At 39.3% G+C, this 23,443-nt stretch overlaps 1 protein-coding gene across 1 annotated transcript in view; it reads right to left on the bottom strand.

Moving 5' to 3' along the window:
* SEPTIN14 (septin 14) overlaps positions 1-23,443 on the bottom strand; it is a 30,224-nt gene that overhangs the window by 5,713 nt on the left and 1,068 nt on the right. The window contains exons 2-6 of the mRNA XM_066379965.1: positions 15,567-15,687; positions 14,670-14,865; positions 11,033-11,219; positions 7,916-8,077; positions 783-879 (exon numbers count right to left, since the gene is read on the bottom strand). Of these exons, the coding sequence (XP_066236062.1) occupies positions 783-879; positions 7,916-8,077; positions 11,033-11,219; positions 14,670-14,865; positions 15,567-15,687 (763 nt within the window). The remainder of the gene's footprint in view (positions 1-782; positions 880-7,915; positions 8,078-11,032; positions 11,220-14,669; positions 14,866-15,566; positions 15,688-23,443) is intronic.

The raw sequence follows: 23,443 nt of genomic DNA, 5'->3' as shown, positions 1-23,443 counted from the left end.
TGATATTGTAACCAAATTTAATATTCATTAAGACGTGTTCTTTTTAACTATGTTCCATAAATTAAAAAATGTCTAATTCATCACTAAAAGACAGCATTTGGAAACCAGTACAAGCAGAGATCATCCAATCCCCAAAAACTAGTATTACAAGCATGTAAACTCGAAAATAAATGACTGGCTATTACAATGTTCCAACTCATCATGATGTTAGATAACTAATATAAATGTCTAGGTGTAATCCAAAGGTAAATTGTATTTCTTGATTCAAAGAATTTACCATCCTTTTTTCTAGTGACCACTTTTAAATGTTTCATAAATTAAGTAGTAACTAATTTATGTAACATGTTTTAAATACTAGTATTTAGGCTTCAGTATGCTCAAAGCACTTTCCACCATTCTGAATGTGATGGTTCATGCCTAGGGAGGTAATATACAGATCAAAACTGGGGTAAATGAGGAGATTCTGTCCAACCTCTGGATTTTTGCCTAAAGCACTACCTAGCAAACTTCTATGAGAACAAGTCATAATCAATATAAGCATTAGCCTAAATGAAACAGAATCTGTGCTCCTTATTAGTAATTTACTATTTAACAACAGTTACCATTGGGGTTCAAGTTTAAATGATATTTTGAGACTATGATAATATACATATACTATATATAGTATATTTATAGTATATATATCATTATATATACTGTATATTCAATATATATATACACAATATATGCATACGTACACATAACCAGTCCAGAACAAGCCTGCTCACTATTGCAATATTTACCTTGTAAAACTCCCCAAGGATACTGACGGCCTCTGACCATTCTTTTTCCAACTTTCACTTCATCCATAGACGCCACTATAGCAAAAGGTAAGAGTTCCTATAAAGAAAGGACCATTTTAATCATGTTCCCTTATACCAACATGACATACGCTGTTACTCTTATTTCTGCTATGGAAATAATAGATACAAGAATAACATGCTAAGCTTATTCAAACAAGGGATCTACCTTGCCCCAGATTTTATAACGTGGCAGTAAATATGTGCAAACTGATTTCTGCGAGCATTAGTGTCAAATCCTGAAAACTACCCACTGAGTAGAGCCTAAACCAAGGCATTATATATACTATGGGGAATACAAAAAGAATAGATTCTTACTAGACATGTCATTATCTTTATCCTGAAACACAAAGATAGTGTCAAGAAAATAATATAGGTCCTGGCGGGTTGGCTCAGCGGTAGAGCGTCGGCCTGGCGTGCGGGGGACCCGGGTTCGATTTCCGGCCAGGGCACATAGGAGAGGCGCCCATTTGCTTCTCCACCCCCCCCCTTCCTCTCTGTTTCTCTCTTCCCCTCCCGCAGCCAAGGCTCCATTGGAGCAAAGATGGCCCGGGCGCTGGGGATGGCTCCTTGGCCTCTGCCCCAGGCGCTAGAGTGGCTCTGGTCGCGGCAGAGCAACACCCCGGAGGGGCAGAGCATCATCCCCTGGTGGGCAGAACGTCACCCCTGGTGGGCATGCCGGGTGGAACCCGGTCGGGCGCATGCGGGAGTCTGTCTGACTGTCTCTCCCCGTTTCCAGCTTCAGAAAAATACAAAATAATAATAATAATAATAATAATAATATAAAAGTCACTTTTAACTCCAGTATAAAGTAAAAAACAAAAGTATTAAGAATAACTATCAGCCTGACCAGGCGGTGGCACAGTGGATAGGGTGTCGAACTGGGATGCAGAGGACCCAGGTTCGAGACCCCGAGGTCACCACCTTGAGCATGGGCTCATCTGGTTTGAGCAAAAGCTCATCAGCTTCAACCCAATGTCGCTGGCTCCAGCAAGGGGTTACTTGGTCTGCTGAAGGCCGGCGGTCAAGGCACATATGAGAAAGCAATCAATGAACAACTAAGGTGTTGCAGCGCACAACGTAAAACTAATGATTGATGCTTCTCACCTCTCCGTACCTGTCTGTCTGTCCCTGTCTATCCCTCTCTCTGACTCTCTCTCTGTCTCTGTAAAAAAAAAAAAAAAAAAGAATAACTATCATATGAGCCTTGGCCAGTTGACTCAGTGATAGAGCATCAGCCTGGCATGTGGAAGTCCTGGGTTTGATTCCCAATCAGGGCACACAGAAGAAACAACCATCTGCTTCTCCACCCCTATCCTTACACCCTCCCCTCTCTTTCTCACTTCCCCTCCTGCAGCCCTGTCCCACAGCCAGGGCTCCAGTTCAAGCAAAGTTGGTGATGGGCACTGAGGATGGTTCCATGGCCTGCCTAGGTGCTAAAAATAGCTTGGTTGCTAAGCAGCGGAGCAGCGGTGTCAGATGGGCAAAGCATCACTTGTAAGGGGCTTGTGAGGTGGATCCTGGTCAGGGCACAAATGGTAGTCTGTCTCTCTGCCTCTCTGCCTCTCACTTAATTAACAAAATAATAATAATAACTATCAGTATAGTAATTAATGTATATATAATATAAAATATATGAATAAATAGTGCTCTATATATAAATATGCATACTCATATATGTACATATACATGAATTCTAAATACAATTAAAGTTGCCTGACCAGGCAGTGGTGCAGTGGATAGAGCATGGGACTGAGATGCAGAGGACCCAGGTTCAAGACCCCGAGGTCCCTGGCCGGTTGGCTCAGTGGTAGGGTGTCGGCCTGGCATGCAGGATTCCCAGGTTTGATTCCCGGCCAGTGCACACAGGAGAAGCGCCCATCTGCTTCTCCACCCCTTCCCCTCTCCTTCCTCTCTGTCTCTCTCTTCCCCTCCCGCAGCCAAGGCTCCATTGGAGCAAAGTTGGCCCAGGCGCTGGGGATGGCTCTATGGCCTCTCTAGAATGGCTCTGGTTGCAACAGAGCGACATCCCAGATGGGCAGAGCATTGCCCCCTGGTGGGCGTGCCGGGTGGATCCCGGTGGGGCACATGTGGGAGTCTGTCTGACTGCCTCCCTGTTTCCAACTTCAGAAAAATACAAAAAAAAAAAGACCCTGAGGTCGCTGGCTCGAGCAAGGGGATACTCGGTCTGCTGAAGGCCGGCGGTCAAGGCACATATGAGAAAACAATCAGTGAACAACTAAGGTGTCCCAACGAAAAATTGATGATTGATGCTTCTCATCTCTCTCCGTTCCTGTCTGTCTGTCCCTATCTATCCCTCTCTCTGTCTCTGTAAAAAAATAAATAAATAATAAAATCTCTTAAATACAATTAAAGTTTAAAGGGTCACTTAAATCACTTGATGGTAAGAGTCAAGGGAAATTTGAAAAATGAGGTCAACCAAGAGAGATTTGAGGAGAAGATAAGCAAAGTAGGAGAGCAATCATAGGTAAGGATATAGTTTTGAAAAGGATGCAAGGCAGAATATGCAAGATTTTAATTTTTTTTATTATTAAGTGCAAGACAGGGAGGCAGAGAGACAAACTTCTGCCTGCACCCGGAAGGGGATCTACATGGCAAACCCACTAGGGGCCATGCTCTGCCTGTCTGGGGCTGCTGCTCCAATGCTGGGCAACCAAGCTTTTTTTTTTTTTTTTAAGTGCCTGAGGTGGATGCCACGGAACCATTCTTAGCACCCAGGGCCAACTCGCTCAATTGCTTGAGCCATCACTGCAGGACTGGGAGAGAGAGAGAGAGAAGGGGGAGCGGTGGAGAAGCAGATGGTCGAGTCTCCTTTGTGCCCTGACTGGGAATCAAACCCAGGACATCCACACGCCATGCAGACACTCTACCAGCCAAGGCCAGAATATGCAAGGTTTTAATGATATGTCAGGAGTTGTACAAATGGTCTGTCTGAACAGAAGAGTTGATATACAATGCCTAAGGTAAAAATGCATTATGTTAACTATTTAATAATTAACAGTAGTCTATTAATTGGTTTTGATTAAAATTACTCTCTATGCATTCCTTGGTATGCTATTAGATAAGAGAGCCTAAATTCTTAAGACAAGATATAAAGAAAATATAATACAAAAGAATAAATTAAAGTTTACATTGCTTATCTTTTTAATTCAGAATATATTTACTTATTGAGCCTTAACAAGACACGGAAAACTCTTAATGCATATTTCTAAATAAATGAAGCCAATCTAAAAAGGCTATGTACTGTATGATTCCAACAATATGGCATTCTGGAGAGAGCAAAACTATGTAACAGTAACAATATCAGTGGTTGCCAGGACACAATGGGAGAGAGGGAGGGTGAAATTCATAAATGGAGCTCATGTGATTTTAGCGATAGTGAAACTATTCTGTTTGTCACTATAATGGTGGATATATGCCATTACATATTTGTCAACACCTACAGAATGTACAATAAAAAATGAATGCTAATGGTTCCTAGCCAGTTGGCTCAGTGGTAGAGCATTGCCTGTCATGTGGATGTCCCGGGTTCGATTCCTGATCAGAGCACACAGAAGAAGTGCCCAATTGCTTCTCCACCTCTCCCTCTCTCGCTTCTCGCTTCTCTCTCTCTCTCTCTCCTCATTCTCCTCCTCTTCTTCCTCCTCCTCCTTCTCCTGCAGCCATGGTTCGATTGGAGCGAGTTGGCCCCAGGTGCTGAGGTTGGCTCCATGGCCTCCACCTCAGACACTAAGAAGAGCTTGGTTGCTGAGCAACAGAGCAATGCCCCAGATGGGCAGAGCATTGCCCCCTAGTAGACTTGCCAGGGGGATCTGTGTCAGGCTGCATGTGAGAGTCTGTCTCTGCCTTCCCTCCTCTCACTGAATAAAAAAAAAAAATGGATGCTAATATATGCTAGGGACTGTAGTTAGAAATGTATCAATATTAACACATCAATTGTAACAAGTGCACCACATTAATGCAAGATATTAATAATAGGAAAAACTCAAGAGTTTCTTAAGATGGTATATGAGAACTCTGTAATTGCTGCTCAGTTTTTCTGTAAACCTTAAACTACTCAAAAAATAAAGTCTTTTAAACAGAACTATTTAAAGTGGACAGCTACTTTGCAGAAAACTAAGAAATAAGACAACTGGGGAGGAATACAAATCAGTGCAGCCATTATGGAAGATAGTATGGAAGTTCCTCAAAAATATTAAAAATAAAATAATCATTTGATATAACAAACCCACTTCTAAGTAACCAAAGGAATTGATTTCTGGATCTCAAAGACATATCTGCACTCCCATGTTCGTTGCAGCATTATTCGAAGTAGTCAAGATACAAAAACAACCTAAATGTTCTTCTATGGATGAGCAAATAAAAAGGATGGTATATTCATACAATTTAATATTATTCAGCCTTTTAAAAAGGGGGAAACTTGCCATTTATTATGCTAAATGAAATAAGCCAGACACGGAAAGACAAATACTGCATGACCTCACTTATATGTGGAATCTAAAATCATCAAACATATAGAGTCAGTGATGATTACCATTGGCTGGAGGAAGGGTGAAATAGGGAAATGTAGATCAAAAGGTGAGAAGTTTCAGTTATGCAAAATAAATAGTTCTGTATATCTACTGTATGACATAATGTCGATGATTAATAATACTGTATGGGATAGTTATAAGTTTAATTAGTGGCTAGATCTTATGTGTTCTTTCCACAGAGGGGGAAAAAGGGAGCAGGAGGAGACTTTTGGAGAAGTTTCTATGGTTGATAGTGTGATGGATGCACAGATATATATGTATCTCCAAAAACATAAAGTTGTAAATATTAAATATCAACAGCTATTTTTGTTAAAAAGTTAAATGAATACAGTAAATACATGGATTCCCTACACTAGGAGATAAAAAGAAATAAAAGAAAGTATGATGACAATGTTGCATATGACAGAAACTATTAATAAAGACATAGAAATTATTCAAAGGAACCAAATTGGAATTCTGTGTTTAAAAAGTCCAGTGATAGCAAATAAAAAATTTGACAGTGGGGCTCCAAAATGTATTTGAGCTGGCAGAAGAAAACAAAATAAACATAAGTAGAGATTATGCAAGCAAAGAACAAAACAAGAAAAAAATTGAAGAGAGTCTTAGAGAAATGTGGGCACTATTAGGTGCATCAATATGCATGCTTTGGGATGGAGAGGAGAGAGAGATAAGACAGGGAAAAGTACTCAAAAGAAATAATGGCTGAAAACTTCCAGATTTTATTGAAAAACAATAACCTGCACATCCAAGAATAGCAACAAATACCAAGTAAGATAAATGCCGAGATTCACCAACAGACACATCATTGCAAAAAATATAGACTATCAACAAGGAAAAAAATTATTAATTACGAGGAAACCCTAATAAAATTAACGGCTGACTTCTCAATAGAAACATGGAAGCCAGAAAGTCGTGGGATAACATACTCAAAGTGTTCAAGGAAAAAAAATAATAAAACTTGTAATCCAGGAATCCTAGATACAGAGTTTCAGTTTTGTAAGATAAAGAGAGTTCTGTGAATAGGTGGAAATGATGGTTGCACAGCAATGTAAATGTTTAATGCTACTCAACTGTACACTCTAACATGTTTAAGATGATAAATTTCATGTTATGTAGATTTTACCACAATTTTAAAAACTCTTAGAAGAAGACATATAAGTAAATCTTTATTACCTTGGATTTGGCAAATAGGCTTAGATATGACACCAAAAGCACAAGCAACAACAACAAAAAAGATAAATTAAACTTCATAAAAAATTTTAAATTTTGTGTTTCCAAGAACAGCAAAAAAAGTGAAAGGGTGACTAACAGATTTTGGGGGGGGAAATTTGCCCATCTTTTATCTCATAAGGAATTATATTCAGAATATATAAAGAATTCTTATAACTCAATACTAAAAAGACAAAAGCACAATTTAAAAAATGGGAGAAGGATCTGAGTAAACATATCTCCTAAGAAGATATATCAATAGCCAACAAGCATATGAAAAGACCAAATATCAAATAATTTTATATAAGGTCTACCGGAAAGTTCTGTCTGTTTTTGGAATAAAACAAAATACAAATTTTTCTTACCGTCAATAAACTTTATTAAATAATATAATTGCCATTATTATTAATGATTTCTTGCCAGCGTGAGGGCAATTTGTATATCCCATTTTTGAAAAATGTTTTATCTTTTGATGCAAAAAATCGAACCAGTGCTTGTTTGATATCTTCTTCATTTTTGAATTTTTTGCCCTTCAAAAAATTTTGTAAGGACAAAAACAAGTGATAGTCGGAGGCTGCTAAGTCTGGGGAATATGGTGGATGCGACAGACATGCTTCTGTAGCATTTCTTCCTTGTTGAAATTTGTAAAAATTACAGTGGCTAAATGAACTTTATCAGTAGCCATGGGTACACTATCGCTTCACACATAAGACTAACGTGAATCAACTTCATTTTAGTTAATTTGCTACGTCAGTATGTATACATTAAGTGATAAAAATAGAGAGGCACACATGCGCCAAATAAACATGTGCTTACGTGTTGAAACCTGTTGTGATAGAAATGGACAGAACTTTCCGGTAGACCTTATATGTCCAGATCAGAGAAATTGACGAAGAAAGACTAGTGGTTGCCTAGCATTGGTGCAGAGGGGGGGAGGGTTCACAGGTAGTAGGAGAGAAGAGCGGATGGTATGGGGTTTATCTTTGAGATGACAAAAATGTTCTAAAATTGGTTGTGGTAATAGTTGCACACATCTGTAAACAGACTAAAAATTATTGAGTTGTATACCTTAATGGATGAACATAGGTATGTAAACTATATCTCAATAAAGTTGTTAAATAACAGAATTGATTCTCAGTGAACACTTCCAAAATAAATAAATAAATAAATAAAACATTTTCCACACTGGATTTTGGAAAAAATAACTTAATCTCTAAGTCAGGTACAAATGGCAATATATTACTAATATTGTTACTTATAGATTATATTTGATTCCCACATGTAAAATAAAATTAATATTCAATAGAGGCTTACATTCATTGAGGCGTTCACTTGAGCAATAGTTTCATCATCTGTTGGGAACTGGTATATCTGGATGCCATTACTAACCAATTCATTCATTATCTTTTTCTTAAATCTCTGTAAATCATTTGTAGAAATGGTATCTGCTTTGGCAATCACTGGTATAATGTTCACCTATTAAGAAAGAAGAAAACAAAATCTCACCATTGAGGATTTGTTGACAATCCTGGAATTTTTACAGTCAAAACCTCACAATATTTGACAGTAAATATTGTTACTAGATAATCACTGACTATCATGCTTTTCACACAAAATTTCTTTTCAAAGTACTCAGTACTTTGGAAGATAAATTTTACTGAGAGTTCAGGTTTAGAAGTCCTACTTTTTGTTCTTTTCTCAAACTTTCTTATATTTCTAACACACCAAGAGCTAGTAAAATGTAAGAAGTAAGAAGATGTGGTATATTTAATTCATTAACAATTTTATTTCTTATTTAATTGAGTGCTATAAAACAGAAGAGACCTTTCATCAAAATTATAAAACAATTTGTCTTCTACCTGTCATTCATTTGCATCACCTTTTTCACAAATTCATCTAATCAATCTTGCATTTGAACCGATCCTTGCTCTATCTGTATGTCTTTGCAGATAAATTTGCGTGTGTTTTCCAAAAAACATCTAAAAATAATAGACTTCATTTTTGCCATACCCTAAAGGCTTAATGTGTGTATGTACGTATATAACACTTGCTAAAAAGTATGTTTATTTGTAATTTGTAAAATGGGATTATTTCCAAATAGCGTATTAGAGGTTGGAATGTATTCATAATATTTTCTTTCTAGTTTTAAAATAGAATTATTGCTGTCTCCTTGTCTCCATCTTAATAATTAAGCTTTATAGAAAATAATAATATGCAAAATTCTAAAATGTTTTAATACTGTTACAATAAGATATGTTGTTAAAGTATAACTAGTTATACAATGTCCAAGTTCTGTTCTAGTAGGAATGTGTAAAAGTCAGCATTAGATATATTGCTGTAGTTTTATAATCTTTTTTTTTTTTTAGTTTTAGAATCTTTAAAGTACATTTTAAAAAAATCCTTGTCCAAATCTAAGGTTTCAGTGTTGTAACATAGATGTTAAAATTTTTGTCTAATTATATCACTTTAGACAATAGTTTCCACTGTAAAAAGCAGACAGCTGCTAAGATAGATTCAAATCTAACATAAATGCATTGGGTTGTATTGGTGACAAAGCTGGGAAAAGATACCCTCCAGTGACAGTAAATCATTATCTCATAAGAAATGAAAACTTTCCATGTTAATTAATTCCTCAGGTGTCAGATTTGAAGAACAAAAGTCACTTATTACAAGGAGAGCTGAGTAACCTGGGAGAGAAGACAAAAGACATCCATGCACTCTTGCCCACTTTAAGTAAGTAATTATCCTTGTAAAAAGTAGCACTTTCCTGTATCTGGAAATAGCCTGATGATTGCAGATGCCCTTAAAGTGAAAAATAAAACATTATATCTCTGCTTATTGAATACACTGCAAATTGAGAAATTAAGGCAACTCTTAATTTTCTCTTTGCAACTCTTAATTTTAACTAAAAATATAACTTCTTTAAATGACTTGGTGATATATGAGATTACAAAATTTCTTTCTATATATTAATAGTTTGAACAATATATTGCAAAAGTTAACCTTCCTTTGATTAAAAAAAAGTCAGTTTTAGAACTGTTCCTCTCTTCATCTGAATAAAGTTGAAAACAGTATGTTTAATCAGGACTGAGTGCAGAAAAGAATCTCATGACATAAGTTTCCCTCTGTTGGGGAAAAAAAATACATGTTGTATCCTGCATCCTTCTGATAGGACCAATAGCCAAGATCATGAAAGCTTTGTGTTTCAAAAGATCAGTGGTACCAGATAAATGTTAATGGGATTATTTTATAATACTATAGAGTAATTTCAATTTCAAACACATGGGCAAATGACCACAATCTGAATTATCATTTAATCACAAGAAAACTAATTTTTTTAAAGAGAGAGAGACAGATAGAAGGACAGACAGACAGGAAGAGAGAGAAATGAGAAGCATCAACTCATAGTTATGGCACTTTAGTTGTTCACTGATTGCTTTTACATATATGCCTAGACCGCCAAGCCAGTAAGCCCTTGCTCAAGCCAGCGACCTTGGGCTCAAGCTAGCGACCATGGGGTCATATCTATGATCTCATGCTCAAGACAGTGACCCTGCCTGCACTCAAGCTGGTGAGCCTATGCTCAAGCCAGCAACCTCAGGGCTTTGAACCTGTGTCCTCGGCATCCCAGGTTGATGTTCTATCCACTGCACCATCACCTGGTCAGGCAAGAAAAACTAAATTTTTATTTTATTTTTTATTCTATTGAATTTATTGGGGTGATATTGGTTAATAAGATCATATAGATTTCATGGTCTATATATTGCATTGTGTCTACCACCCAAATGAATTTCTATATATTTTTTACCTGTATCTCATTGTCCTAATGCATTTTCTAATTAAATTTTTCTAGAAAGTAAGGTAAGATTGAAATTTATCAAATGCTGTTATGGGCTGATTCTGTCTCTCCCCTCCCCCCAGGCATATACTGAAGCCCTAACCTCTAATATCTCAGAATGTGGCTGTATTTGGAAATATAATCTTAAAAGAGAGGATTAAGTTGAAATAAACCATTAACATGGGCCCTAAACCTATCTCACTAGTGTCCTTATAATAAGGGGAAACTTGGACACAAAGGAACATTGGAAATGTGCATAAAGGGAAGACCATGTGAGGACACAGTGAGAAGGCAGCTATCTGCCACCCAAGAGGAAAGATTTCAAAAGAAACAAAATTTGGCAACACTTTGATCTTGAACTTCTAGCCTGGAGAAATGTGAGAAAATTAATTTCTGTTGCTTAAAACCCTTAAGTCTATGGTATTTTGTAATGGTATTCCTAGCAAATTAATAAAACTGCTTTTAAAATGAACAAAAAGTATGATATATACAAATATTACAAAACAAAATCTTGTAAGAGAATGCCTTCAAGATATGTATTATCTCAAAATAATGATCAAATCTTGATAGATTGATGGATTTGCCAAACATACCTTACTGTCAATGTTCTTCATGGTTAATATATCAAGGGCCTTCAGAGAATGTCCTGTAGGTGAAATGAAGTAAAGGCACACGTGGATACGGGAATCATGGTAGTCAACAAAGGAACGTTTAATTTTCAATTCCTCTTGAAGGTAGGCCTCAAGTTGAGCATCTATGTAGCTAACTATTGGCTGGTAGCTGGAAAATAATTATTCAAACATTTAGCATAACATAGTAATAACACCTGAAGTCTGCATTTTTACCGTTTAATAAATGGTTAATATGTGTTCTCAGTAGTTTGTCATATAAATTACGATGTGCATAAGATGTTCTTACAAAGGTAACAATTACAAACCAATAAAAGCCTATGGTTTACATTGTTTACAAACATGGCAAAATAATCTTTCAATTCAATGTAATTCCAATTAGAAACCAAATTTTTATATGATATGTATACAGAAGCACAAAGGACCAAGAGTGGTCAAGACATATTGAAGAAAACCAAGGAGATAGATTCTGCTTGTCAGGTCTTATCATGAGGCTAAAATAATACAGTCTGGTAGCAGCATACGAGTAGATAGACTAAAGCAGTGGTCCCCAACCCCCAGGCCGTGGACCGATATCGGCCTGTGGGCCATTTGGTACTGGTCCACAGAGAAAGAATAAATAACTTACATTATTTCCGTTTTATTTATATTTAAGTCTGAACGATGTTTTATTTTTTAAAAATGACCAGATTCCCTCTGTTACATCCCTCTAAGATTCACTCTTGATGCTTGTCTCAGTCACGTGATACATTTATCCGTCCCACCCTAAAGGCCAGTCCGTGAAAATATTTTCTGACATTAAACCGGTCCGTGGCCCAAAAAAGGTTGGGGACCATTGGACTAAAGCACAAGAGAATTTTTTGATGTGGTAGCATTTTTCTGTGTCACAACTGAGATGGTGGATATATCAACTTAACCTACATTTGAAACCTGTATGGTTTTATTAACCAATGTCACCCCATTAAATTCAATTTTAAAACACCTACATGAGGGAGGCAGAAGATAATAGTGATGGAAGGAGTCTTGAATTAGGGTGGTGAACACACAGTACAATACACAGATGGTGTATTATAGAATTGTACACCTGAAACCTATATAATGTTATTAATCAATGTCACCCAATAAATTCAAATTTAAAAACCCTGCAGAAATACACGTCATAAAAGTAAGTTTCACTGTATGAAAAATTTCATAAGAGTGACATCATAATCATGGCCATGAATACTTCACCCCTTTTAACAACTAAAAACTGATCTATGCACTAAGATCCAAAGGTATGCCTGTGGGATTTGTGGAACCCAGCACCATATGCCAGGGAAGCAGGAAGAATTGAGCCTAGCTGCACATCTGTAGTATGTTCACACACCTCCCTCCAAGCTGTGGAACTAGCAGAAGCCAGCAACCCCTCTTTCATGCAATCAGGGAAAACCTGGAGAGTGTTTATTCGAGCACACACCAATATATAAAAGATATTTGTAAGAGTTCAGCAATCAAGATGGGAGATTCCGTTGGAGCATACATTAAAAAAAAAAGAATAAATTTGGATGCATTGGAGAAATCAGAGGAACTTTGCCAATGTTAACCTTTCCTCAAAGCTACACAGTCTGGGGCTAAAATATATTGTTCACAAAAATTAGGGGATATTTCAAAATGAATATGAAGTGATAAAATATCCCTTAATTTTTGTGAGCAGTGTAGCTGGCAGCAATCTGTCCCACAGGGGAAAGGGAGGAAGTGCCCAGCAACCCTAGAGAAATACATTTTCTCCAGAAGTACCCAGAATACTGAGGCTGAAACTCCACAAATGGAGGAAGGGAGGAGATTGGAAAGAAACCGATAAGAATATCAGTGTGCATTAAAGGCTCATGGTCCCTGCTGACAAGGCTCAGGACTTCAGCAGGAAGCTCACTCATGAAATGCTGGGAAAACCTCAGCTTCTGATCCTCCCTGTCACTGGTCCTGTGGACACTTCCAAGGCCAAGTGCTAAACTCATATATCTCTCCATTCTGCAGGTGGCTTTATGTGCACGCTGTTGGGTACAGTTGCAAGAGTGAAATCTGGCAATTGAAATGTACTCAGAAGAATCAGACCAGGGTCTGTGAGCAAGGGAGAAACCACTTTCTAGAAAATCTGAACTGTTGCAACACTTTCTGGAAAAACAGAGAAGTTTCCAGCAGCTAATCATGTGAGCTTTAAAAACTAAAGAAGAAATAAAATCTTAAAACATTCTCTACAGGCCCTGGCCACTCAGCTCAGTGAATAAAGCATCGACCCAGTATGTGGACATCCCAGGTTTGATCCCCGGTCAGGGCACACATAAGTGACCATCTGCTTCTCTCCTCTTTTCTCTTCCGCTTCTCTTTCTCTTCCCTCTTGTAGCCAGTGGCTTGATTGGTTTGAGCATCAGCCCCGGGCACTGAGGATAGCTCAGTTGATTCGAGCATCAGCCCCAGACAAGGGTTGCTGGGTGGATCCCGGAAAAAAAATGAGTGAATATATTTTTCATATACAATACTGACTTGTTTTGTGTGACTTATGTTAGTTATATGCAATGGTGTGCTGAAGCTGGCTCATACAAGCTTGTGAGAGCATGTTGTACTAATCTTTTGTTCATTCTACATTCAGTAACAGGATTTAGGTAGCTTGAAATAGGCCAGGTGGGAGTATTCACACCACAGAAATCAGTAAATGCTACAAATCATTATTTTTCCTTCCAGAGAATCATGCTTTGAATATTCACCAGAACACCACTGGATAATGACAGACTTTTAAACAAATACTCATTTTAATTTTTTTCCCCTTCTTTTCCAAGTGAGAGGAGGGGAAATAGAAAGACACTCCCACTTGTGCTCTGACCTGGATCCACCTGGCAACCCCCGTCTGAGGCCAATGTCCTGCCTGCCCATCTGGGGCCAATGCTCACAACAAAGCTATTTTTAGCACCTTGAGGCAGAGGCTCCAGGGAGCCATCCTCAGTGCCCAGGGCCAATGCACTTGAATCAATTGAGCCATGGCTGCAGGAGGGGGAGAGAGAGAGAGAGAGAGAAAGGAGGGAGAGAGGAAGAGAAGCGATGGTCACTTCTATTATGTACCCTGACCAGGAATCGAACCTGGGACATCCACGCACCAGGCCAACACTCTACCAAAGCCAACAAGCCAAGGCCTATTCACTCTTAGTTAACTGACTTTAGTTAACTAGAACAGTAATATATAATAATGAGTATGCATCTATTTCCAAAGAGAGTAAAAATCTAGAGCTATTGCTCTAATTTATTTCCCTCTTACACAGTTTAAATCTGATATAAAATCTATAAGACGTCATAATACCAGAGGAGAAATAAGGAAATAAGCTAAAACTAATAGAAACTACATCAATAATTTTTATGATAATTTAAAAATATTGTAAGGAAATCAGACAACTGAATACAAAAGTATGAATTTTATAATCAGAAGAGGACATTAGTTAATTAGAAAAAAAATTTAAATCTAGGAAGAAAGGTTTCAATTGCCTTAGAATAATATTACATTTTAGTCCATAGAGAAAAAAGGCAAATTCTTTGAAATAAGAAACACTTTTAACTAAAATAAGAATGGACTAACCTGTCTTCTTTGTTCATTTGATCACCATATCCCACTGTTTTCACAACAGTCAATTTCAACGGCACATTCCCTTCCTGGAGTTCATATGTCTGAATTTTAAGTTTAACACTTGAGTAAAAATGTGAGGATTTTTTTTCTTTCAAAGTAATATTAAACAGTGTGTCAATCAGTGTTGATTTTCCAAGTCCAGTTTCCCCTGTAATAAACATAGATATAGGGCCATAAGGTGGCTGAGAAAAAGTAACACACTATACCTCTAGAGCAGGGGTTGGGAAACTTTTTGGCTGAGAGAGCCATGAACGCCACATATTTTAAAATGTAATTTTGTGAGAGCCATACAACGACCTGTGTACCTTACGCATTATCCAATAAAAATTTGGTGTTGTCCCGGAGGACAGCTGTGATTGGCTCCAGCCACCTGCAACCATGAACATGAGCAGTAGGAAATGAATGGATTCTAATACATGAGAATGTTTTATATATTTTTTTGTGTGAGAATGTTTTCTATTTTTAACGTTATTATTTTTTTTTATTAAAGATTTGTCTGTGAGCCACATCTGGCTCGCAAGCCATAGGTTCTCAACCCCTGCTCTAGAGTGATTTAAAGGGTCACAAATACTTCAAAGATGTCCTTGAAAATATACATGCTACTCATGACACCTTCAGTCATTAACATAATATAGAAATAAAAATGCACACAAATCTGTCTCTGATTTGGAAGAGCACCGAAACATTTAAGGAAAAAATGTTTTAAGTAATACGGTTAAGACAATGGAAATTAATATAAACATGAAAACATATTCCTGAATTAAGACCACCAGTTTTGCACTGCTGGAGGTAAGTTGAAACGAGCATCTGGAAAAATTAAGTAATAATTCAGAGCAGTTTGGCACTTACCCACACAGAGAATGTTAAAAGAGAATCCTCTTTTAATAGCTCTGGTCATCATCTGAAGAGGCAAACATTCATAACCAAAATGACCAAGCACAGGTAAGCAACGGATATTATCTTCTTGTTGCTTAAAGAAAACACAAATTAAAAGATTTTAATTAGAATAGGAAATATCATTTGAAAACATAATTGTAATATTTCTAAGAAATCAAAATTAGGTCTGGCCTGTGGTGGCGCAGTGGATCAAGCCTCGACCTGGAACACTGAGGTTACCAGTTCAAAACCCTGGGCTTGCCCAGTCAATGCACATATGGGAGTTGATGCTTCCTGCTCCTCCCTTCTCTCTCTCTCTCTCTCTCTCTCTCTCTCTCTCTCTCTCCTCTCTAAAATGAATAATAAATAAAATCCTACTCTTTAAAAAAAAGAAATCAAAATTATTATCATGGATTATCATACTGCAGTCAAGATGCAAATTAAATTTGGGAACAAAGAATTCATTGTCTAGACACATAGATTTTGCTATCATTTTTATAAATAGTGAACCTATCTGTGTCACACTCAGAGAGATTGTGTTTTGAAATTTAAAATGAGAAATTTAATAAATACAAGAGACATCAAAATTACAACTAAACTACAGAAAACCCATCATTCAGAACTGCCTGAAATCTGGCTGAATGGAAGTCCTACATGAGAGATTTAAAGAAGCCACATCAAATCTACACAGAACTTGTAAAACTCAACACCAGGGAGATAAACAATCCAATCAAAAACTGGGCAAAAGCCTGACCTATGGTGGCGCAGTGGATCAAGCATCGACCTGGAATGCCAAGCTCACCAGTTCGAAACCCTGGGCTTGCCTGGTCAAGGCACATACAGGAAGCAACTACAGTGAGTTGATGCTTCCTATTCTCCCCCATCTCTCTCTCTCTCTCTCTCTTCTCTCCAAAAATCAATCAATCAATAAATTTTAAAAAGAACTGGGCAAAAGAACTGAATAGACACTTCTCCAAAGAGGACATACAAATGGCCAATGAGCATATGAAAAAATGCTCAACATCACTAATCATAAGAGAAATGCAAATTAAAACCACAATGAGATATCACCTCACACCAGTCAGAATGGCACTTATTAACAAAACAACACAGAATAAGTGCTGGTGAGGATGTGGAGAAAAGGGAACCCTCCTGCACTGCTGGTGGGAATGCAGACTGGTGCAGCCACTGAGGAAAACAGTATGGAGATTCCTCAAAAAATTGAAAATTGAACTGCCTTTGACCAAGCTATCCCACTTCTAGGAATATACCCTAAGAATAATCACTGATTCAAAAAAAGAAATGCACCCCCATGTTTATTTGAGCATTGTTTACAATAGCCAAGATCTGGAAACAGCCCAAGTGTCCATCAGTGGACAAGTAGATTAAAAAGCAGTGGTACATACACACAATGGAATACTATGTGGCCATGAAAAAAGAAGGAAATCTTACCTTTGCGACATGGATGGACCTGGAGTCTAATATGCTAAATGAAATAAGCCAGGCAGAGAAAGAAAAATATCATCTGACCTCACTAATATGAGGAATCCAATGAACAATGTGAACTGAGGAACAGAAGAGAGGCAGAGAAGGGGTTCAAGAGTCCAGAGAAAAAGTGGTCAGAGGGAAAAGGAAGGAGAAGAGGGGAGCAAAGAAAGGAAAGACATTGGGGAAAGTATATACACATAACACAGAGAGATAGAGGGCAGGATAGTGTATCATGGAGGGAAGGGGAGAAGCGGTGGGGGAGGGGGCAAAGGGGGTATCAAGGAGAACACGGGGGGAGGGAGGGAGATATTTTCGGGGGACATTTGTAACTGTGTAAACACAACAAATTAAAATTAAATAAATAAATAAAAGACTGATAGGAAGGGGAGACTCAGAATGGGCTGGTCCCACACCCACGTGTGGCAGTTTAAAATCAGGAAGAATATCTCGGCTGTGGAGGTCCCACCTGAGGAGCAAGGGGTTCCAGCCCCATACTAGGCCTCCCTGCCCAGGGTTCCAGAGCCAGGTAAAGAAGTCTCCCCATAACTCTGGTTGTAAAAACCAAAAGGCTTTGAGGCTGACTGAGAATTGTTACACAGTGCCAGGCAGTTCCTCTTAAAGGCCCCCCACACGGACTTACTCAGACTCACTCTTTCTGAGCTCTAATGCTAAGGCAGCAGCTTGAAAGGAGTCAGGGAAATTTGATGAAGAAATAGATTGTGGGCATCAGGGTGAGAGATGGGGGCGAGGCAGCTTTCTGCCAAACAAAAGTGCTGGCAGAGGCCATTGTTCCTTTTCTGAGACCTGCTCACAGAGGGTGCCATATCTGAGTTTCCACCAGTCTGGCTCACACTTGTCACCCCATCCAGTGAGTCCCTGAGACTCAACCCCACCCAACTTGCAGGCCCACGCAAGCCATTTCTAGTGGCGTTTCCATACAAATGGTCTCTTTTGCCTCATGCTTTGGACATTCATAAATCTCTCAAACAAGCAATATCTGGCTTCTGCATACCCTGTACCTCTCCCTAAGTGGCTCCAGACTTGGCACTAGCAGCAGCCAGCTTTGGTTCACAGCTTGGTCTCTCCTGGAGACCTCCAAGCCCAGCACAAGTAGCAGCCATCACACTACTGCTCTGTAGCTTGTGCCTGGTGACCCCAGGCAGGGCATATTGTGGTGGCTGACCTTGCACTTCTTTGGAGGCTCCAGAGCCAGCGCACCCAGTGAACATCTGGAAACCACACTGAATTATAACCCTACCACCACCACGAGTGACACACTCAAGGGCCAGACTCAGTGAGCACCAAGGCCCCACTGAAGCAAATCCTGCTCCATAGGGTCAACTCCTGCACGGCAGCTCCTCCACTGTAGTCGCAGCCAGTCCTCGTAGCTGATTGGCCTGGGTGTCAATTCCTTGCAGTGATGCCAACAGCAATAAAGGCTCAACTACAACAGAACACCACACACAGTTCATACCCAGGCACACCTGGAGCTCCCAGCTTGGGTGACTAGGGATGCTGCGCTATGGAGCCCTACAGCATGCCTACAACACAAGGTCATTCTACCAAGTCTGGGAGGCACAGCAGCTCTGCCTAATACATAGAAACAAACATAGGGAAGCAGCCAAAATGTAGAGACAAAGAAACATACCCCAAATGAGAGAACGGGAGAAATCTCCAGAAAATGAACTAAATAAAATGGAAACAATCAAACTACCAGATACAGAGTTCAAAACAATGGTTATCAGAATAATCCAAGAACTTAGTGAAACCTTCAACAGCATGAAAAAGAACATAGAAACCATAAAAAAAAATAGAGGGAAATGGGGTTGGGGCGATGGAGCATGGTAGAGGAGGGATAGGTGGCGATGGAGGAGGGTAGAGGAGGGATATTTGGTGATGGAGGACGGTAGAGGAGGGACAGGTGGCGATGGAGGACGGTAGAGGATGGATAGGTGGCGATGGAGGACGGTAGAGGAGGGACAGGTGGCGGTGGAGGACGGTAGAGGAGGAATAGGTGGCGATGGAGGACGGTAGAGGAGGGACAGGTGGCGATGGAGGACGGTAGAGGAGGGATAGATGTTGATGGAGGAAGACTTAACTTGGGGTGGTGAGCACACAATGCAGTGTACAGACGGTATACTGTAGAATTGTGTACCTGAAACTTGTATAATTTTATTAACCAATGTCACCGCAATAAATGGGATAAAAAGTTTTAAAAAGAAACAATGAAAAAGAACCAGCCAGAAATGAAGGATACATTGAAAAGAAGAATGATTTACAGGGAATCAACAGTAGAGCACACCAAGCCCAGAATCAAATCAGCAATTTGGAATATAAGGAAGCAGAAAACACCCAATCAGAACAGCAAAAAGAAAAGAAAAAAAAAATTTTTTTTTTTTTCTGAAGCTGTCTGGGAAGAGACAGACAGACTCCTGCATGTGCCCGACCGGGATCCACCCAGCACGTCCACCAGGGGGCAACGCTCTGCCCACCAGGGGGCAATGCTCTGCCCCTCCGGGGGCGTAGCTCTGTTGCGACCAGAGCCACTCCAGCGCCTGGGGCAGAGGCCAAGGAGCCATCCCCAGCTCCCGGGCCATCTTTGCTCCAATGGAGCCTTGGCTGCGGGAGGGGAAGAGAGAGACAGAGAGGAAGGAGAGGGGGAGGGGTGGAGAGGCAGATGGGCGCCTCTCCTGTGTGCCCTGGCCGGGAATCGAACCCGGGACTTCCGCACGCCAGGCCGACGCTCTACCACTGAACCAACCGGCCAGGGCAAGAAAAAATTTTTAAATGGAGATAGTGAAAGAAGCCTTTGGGACAACTTCCAGTGCACCAACATTCCTATCATGGGAGACAGAGTGCCAGAAGGAGAAGAGAGAGAGAAAAAAAAACCTGAAAACCTACCGTATTCCCTCATGTATAAGACACACCCTTTTTCAAATAATCTGGGGTCTAAAAACTGGCACATCTTATACAGTGGTTATAGATCTTTTTACTTGCATTTTCACGCTTGTTTTTGCGCTCATTGTTGAAGATAGGGATTTGTCATTAGACACAATGAGGACAAGCTAATGGATGGGAGTTCTGACAGTGATGAGGAGTTGTATGAATTTCATGATGAATAAATTTGAGTTCAATAACTTTATGTAATACATATTTCTTTTCAAATTTCAGGGCCCAAAATTAAGGTGCATCTTATGCATGGGAGCGCCTTATACATGGGGAAATACAGTAGTTAAATATAATTCAAAAAGACTGCAGATAGCAGCCTGTCAAAGACAGGATAATATTTATGAAGGAGGTAAGTATTATGAACAGGATACAAATATAGCAATGGTCTTAGAGGCAGAATATAGGCTATGTGTTCTTGCACAGTAAGGAACTTGCACACTCAAAAAGAAATATTTAAATTGGGAAACTGAAGGAAAGAAAATTGAAAAGATAAAAATAACCCTAACAATAGAGAGTTTTGAGTATAAGCTAAGAAATATGGATTTTATCTAAATGGTAATGAGCAGTGTCTGGAGCTTTTGACCAGAAAATAATAGAAGAAAAAAGCATTTAGAAAAGGTGAATAAGGCACTGGTATACAAAGTGGCCTGGGCAAGAAACCAGAGTCATTTTCCTAATAAAATTAGTGGTAATAAAATTACTGATGTAAATGAAAGAAGAGAGAGTTGAGAGAGATGTTCTGAAACAAAGATTCAGAAGAACTTGAGAATTAACTGGTTGATAGTAATGATAATTTTTAAAAAGCAGAAGAAAAAGCTAATATTTTTTGTGTGCAAGAAAAATAAGATTGTGTGTGTGTGTTTTGTTTTGTTTTTTATTCAGTGAGAGGAGAGGAGGCAGAAACAGACTCCTGCATGTGCCCTGACTGGGATCCACCTGGCAAGCCCACTAGGGGGCAATGCTCTGCCCATCTGGGGCATTCCTCCCTTGCCAGCAATGAAGCTCTTCTTAGTGCCTGAGGCAGAGGCCATGGAGCCATCCTCAGCCGGGGCCAACTCGCCTCAATCGAGCCATGGCTACAGGAAGGGAAGAGAGAGAGAAGCAAGAGGGGAAGGGGTGGAGAAGCAGATGGCTGCTTCTTCTGTGTGTCCTGACTGGGGATCAAACCCAGGACATCCACACACCAGGCCAACACTCTACCACTGAGACAACCGGCCAAGGCCAAGATTGTTTTAGTATTTTAATATATATTAAGAAAAGTAAAAGAGCCTGACCAGGCGGTGGCACAGTGGATAGAATGTTGGACTGGGATGCGGAGGACCCAGGTTCGAGACCCTGAGGTCGCCAGCTTGAGCCTGGGCTCATCTGGTTTGAGCAAAGCTCACCAGCTTGGACCCAAGGTCGCTGGCTTGAGCAAGGGGTTACTCAGTCTGCTGTAGCCCCATGGTCAAGGCACATATGAGAAAGCAATCAATGAACAACGAAGGTGTCACAACAAAAAACTAATGATTGATGCTTCTCATCTCTCTCTGTTCCTGTCTGTCTGTCCCTATCTATCCCTCTCTCTGACTCTCTCTCTTTAAAAAAAAAAAAAAAAAAAAGTATATGAAATGCCCTGAAAGCAACTGGATACATCTGAGAACAGTGGAGGCTTGAAGGCAGATAAAAAAGAACAAAAGGCTCAAGAATGAGCCGTGGGAAAATGCCTGCTCCCAGGAGGTGAAGAGATGAGCCTAAAGAGATGATGAATGGCCAGAAGACAAAAAGACTGAAACAAAATCAATATACTGTAAATTATGACAATATTGTGTCAGGTGAGAAAACTAGGTGAAATCCAAAACAAACATAATTATGTTATATATACAACCTACGTCTTAGTGGCAAACGAAGTTAAGTGAAAGCCTAAAGAGAGAAGAGAAACAAGAAACTTAGTTGGTTATACATGTAAAGATTTAACATTGTTAATGTCACTTCAGAGGAAAAAAACCTATGGTGATCAGTGTATCCAGATAAAAGATAGCAGTCTGAATCTCTGCTGGCTGAACCTTTCTTGGAAAGTCATCTTTAACTCTAAGAGGGACACTAGAACACCGCACATCAGTCCACATTAAACACAGTTCCTGCTACAGTGTTGCTGCTCATTGAGCAGCCTGGAAGAAAAGGGGCTAGATAAGGAGAAAGAAAAAGAGGAAGAAACAGTTCTCAGCACAACATAAATCATCGTGGTGATGTATGTTAACTAAACTTATTGTGGTGATCATTTCACAATATATACATATATTCAATCATTATGGTGCACACCTAAAACTAATACAATGTTATATGTCAATTGTATTTCAATTTCAAAAAACCTATTTTAGAAAACTGAATATTTTAAGTGTGATAAAAATAAGTATTTTAGACGTGAAGACATATACTGTCATATGAAAAAGGGATTGCATTTATTTTTATTTTGTGGTGCTCAGTGGAATGGCAAAAGGAGGCAAAGCTTTAAGGGTCTGATTTTATACAATACATGAGAAGGGTTTTCTCATAATTAAAGTTATCCCAAAGTTAAGTGGAACTACTTAAACCTTCAATTCCAATACAGGAAATGAAAAACAAGGCAGTGTCACATATTGATGGTTGGGGTGTAAATTGGCATACCTTTATAGAATGATTTGATAATTATTATCAAATACAATATCCTTTCTGACCCCACAATATCATTTCTAGGGAAATATTCCAACATGTACATGAAAAAGTATATAGGAGGATATTCAATGCAGCAGTGTACAGAATAGCAAAAAGAAAAAGAAAAAAACCCCCAAAATTACCTTATAGCCACCAAAAGGGGACTGGTTACTGAAGAAAAGTACATTCATAGAGCAGAAGCACAGAGCTATTAAAAAATATAGTTTGCCTGACTAGGTGGTGGGGCAGTGAGTAGAGAGTCAACCTGGGATGCTGAGGACCCAGGTTTGAAATCTCAAGGTACCAGCTTGAGTGCAGGTTCATCTGCCTTGAGCATGGGGTCGTCGGCTTGAGTGTGGGGTCATAGACATGACACCATGGTCACTGGCTTGAGCCCAAAGGTTGCTGGCTTGAGCAAGGGGTCACTGGCTCAGCTGAAGCCCCCCCCTCAGTCAAGGCACATATGAGAAAGCAATCAATGAACAACTGAGGTGCCACAACTACAAATTGTTGTTTCTCATCTCTTTCCCTCCCTGTCTGTCTGTCTCTCTCTCTTTCTCTCACACACACACAATAAAGAGAGATAGAGAGAGAGAGAGAGAGAGAGAGAGAGAGAGAAAACCTTGGTTGAGAAGTCTTTTCTTATTATTATTGTTTACACTTTTTAAAATAATATGGGAATGCCATTTTTAATATTTAAAAGAGAAAATAAACTAAGTTGCCAATTGTACTAGGGTTCA

This window comes from Saccopteryx leptura, chromosome 4 (genome assembly GCF_036850995.1).
Source record: "Saccopteryx leptura isolate mSacLep1 chromosome 4, mSacLep1_pri_phased_curated, whole genome shotgun sequence".
Taxonomy (NCBI): Eukaryota; Metazoa; Chordata; class Mammalia; order Chiroptera; family Emballonuridae; genus Saccopteryx; species Saccopteryx leptura.
This window is presented reverse-complemented; position numbering and strand designations above follow the sequence as displayed.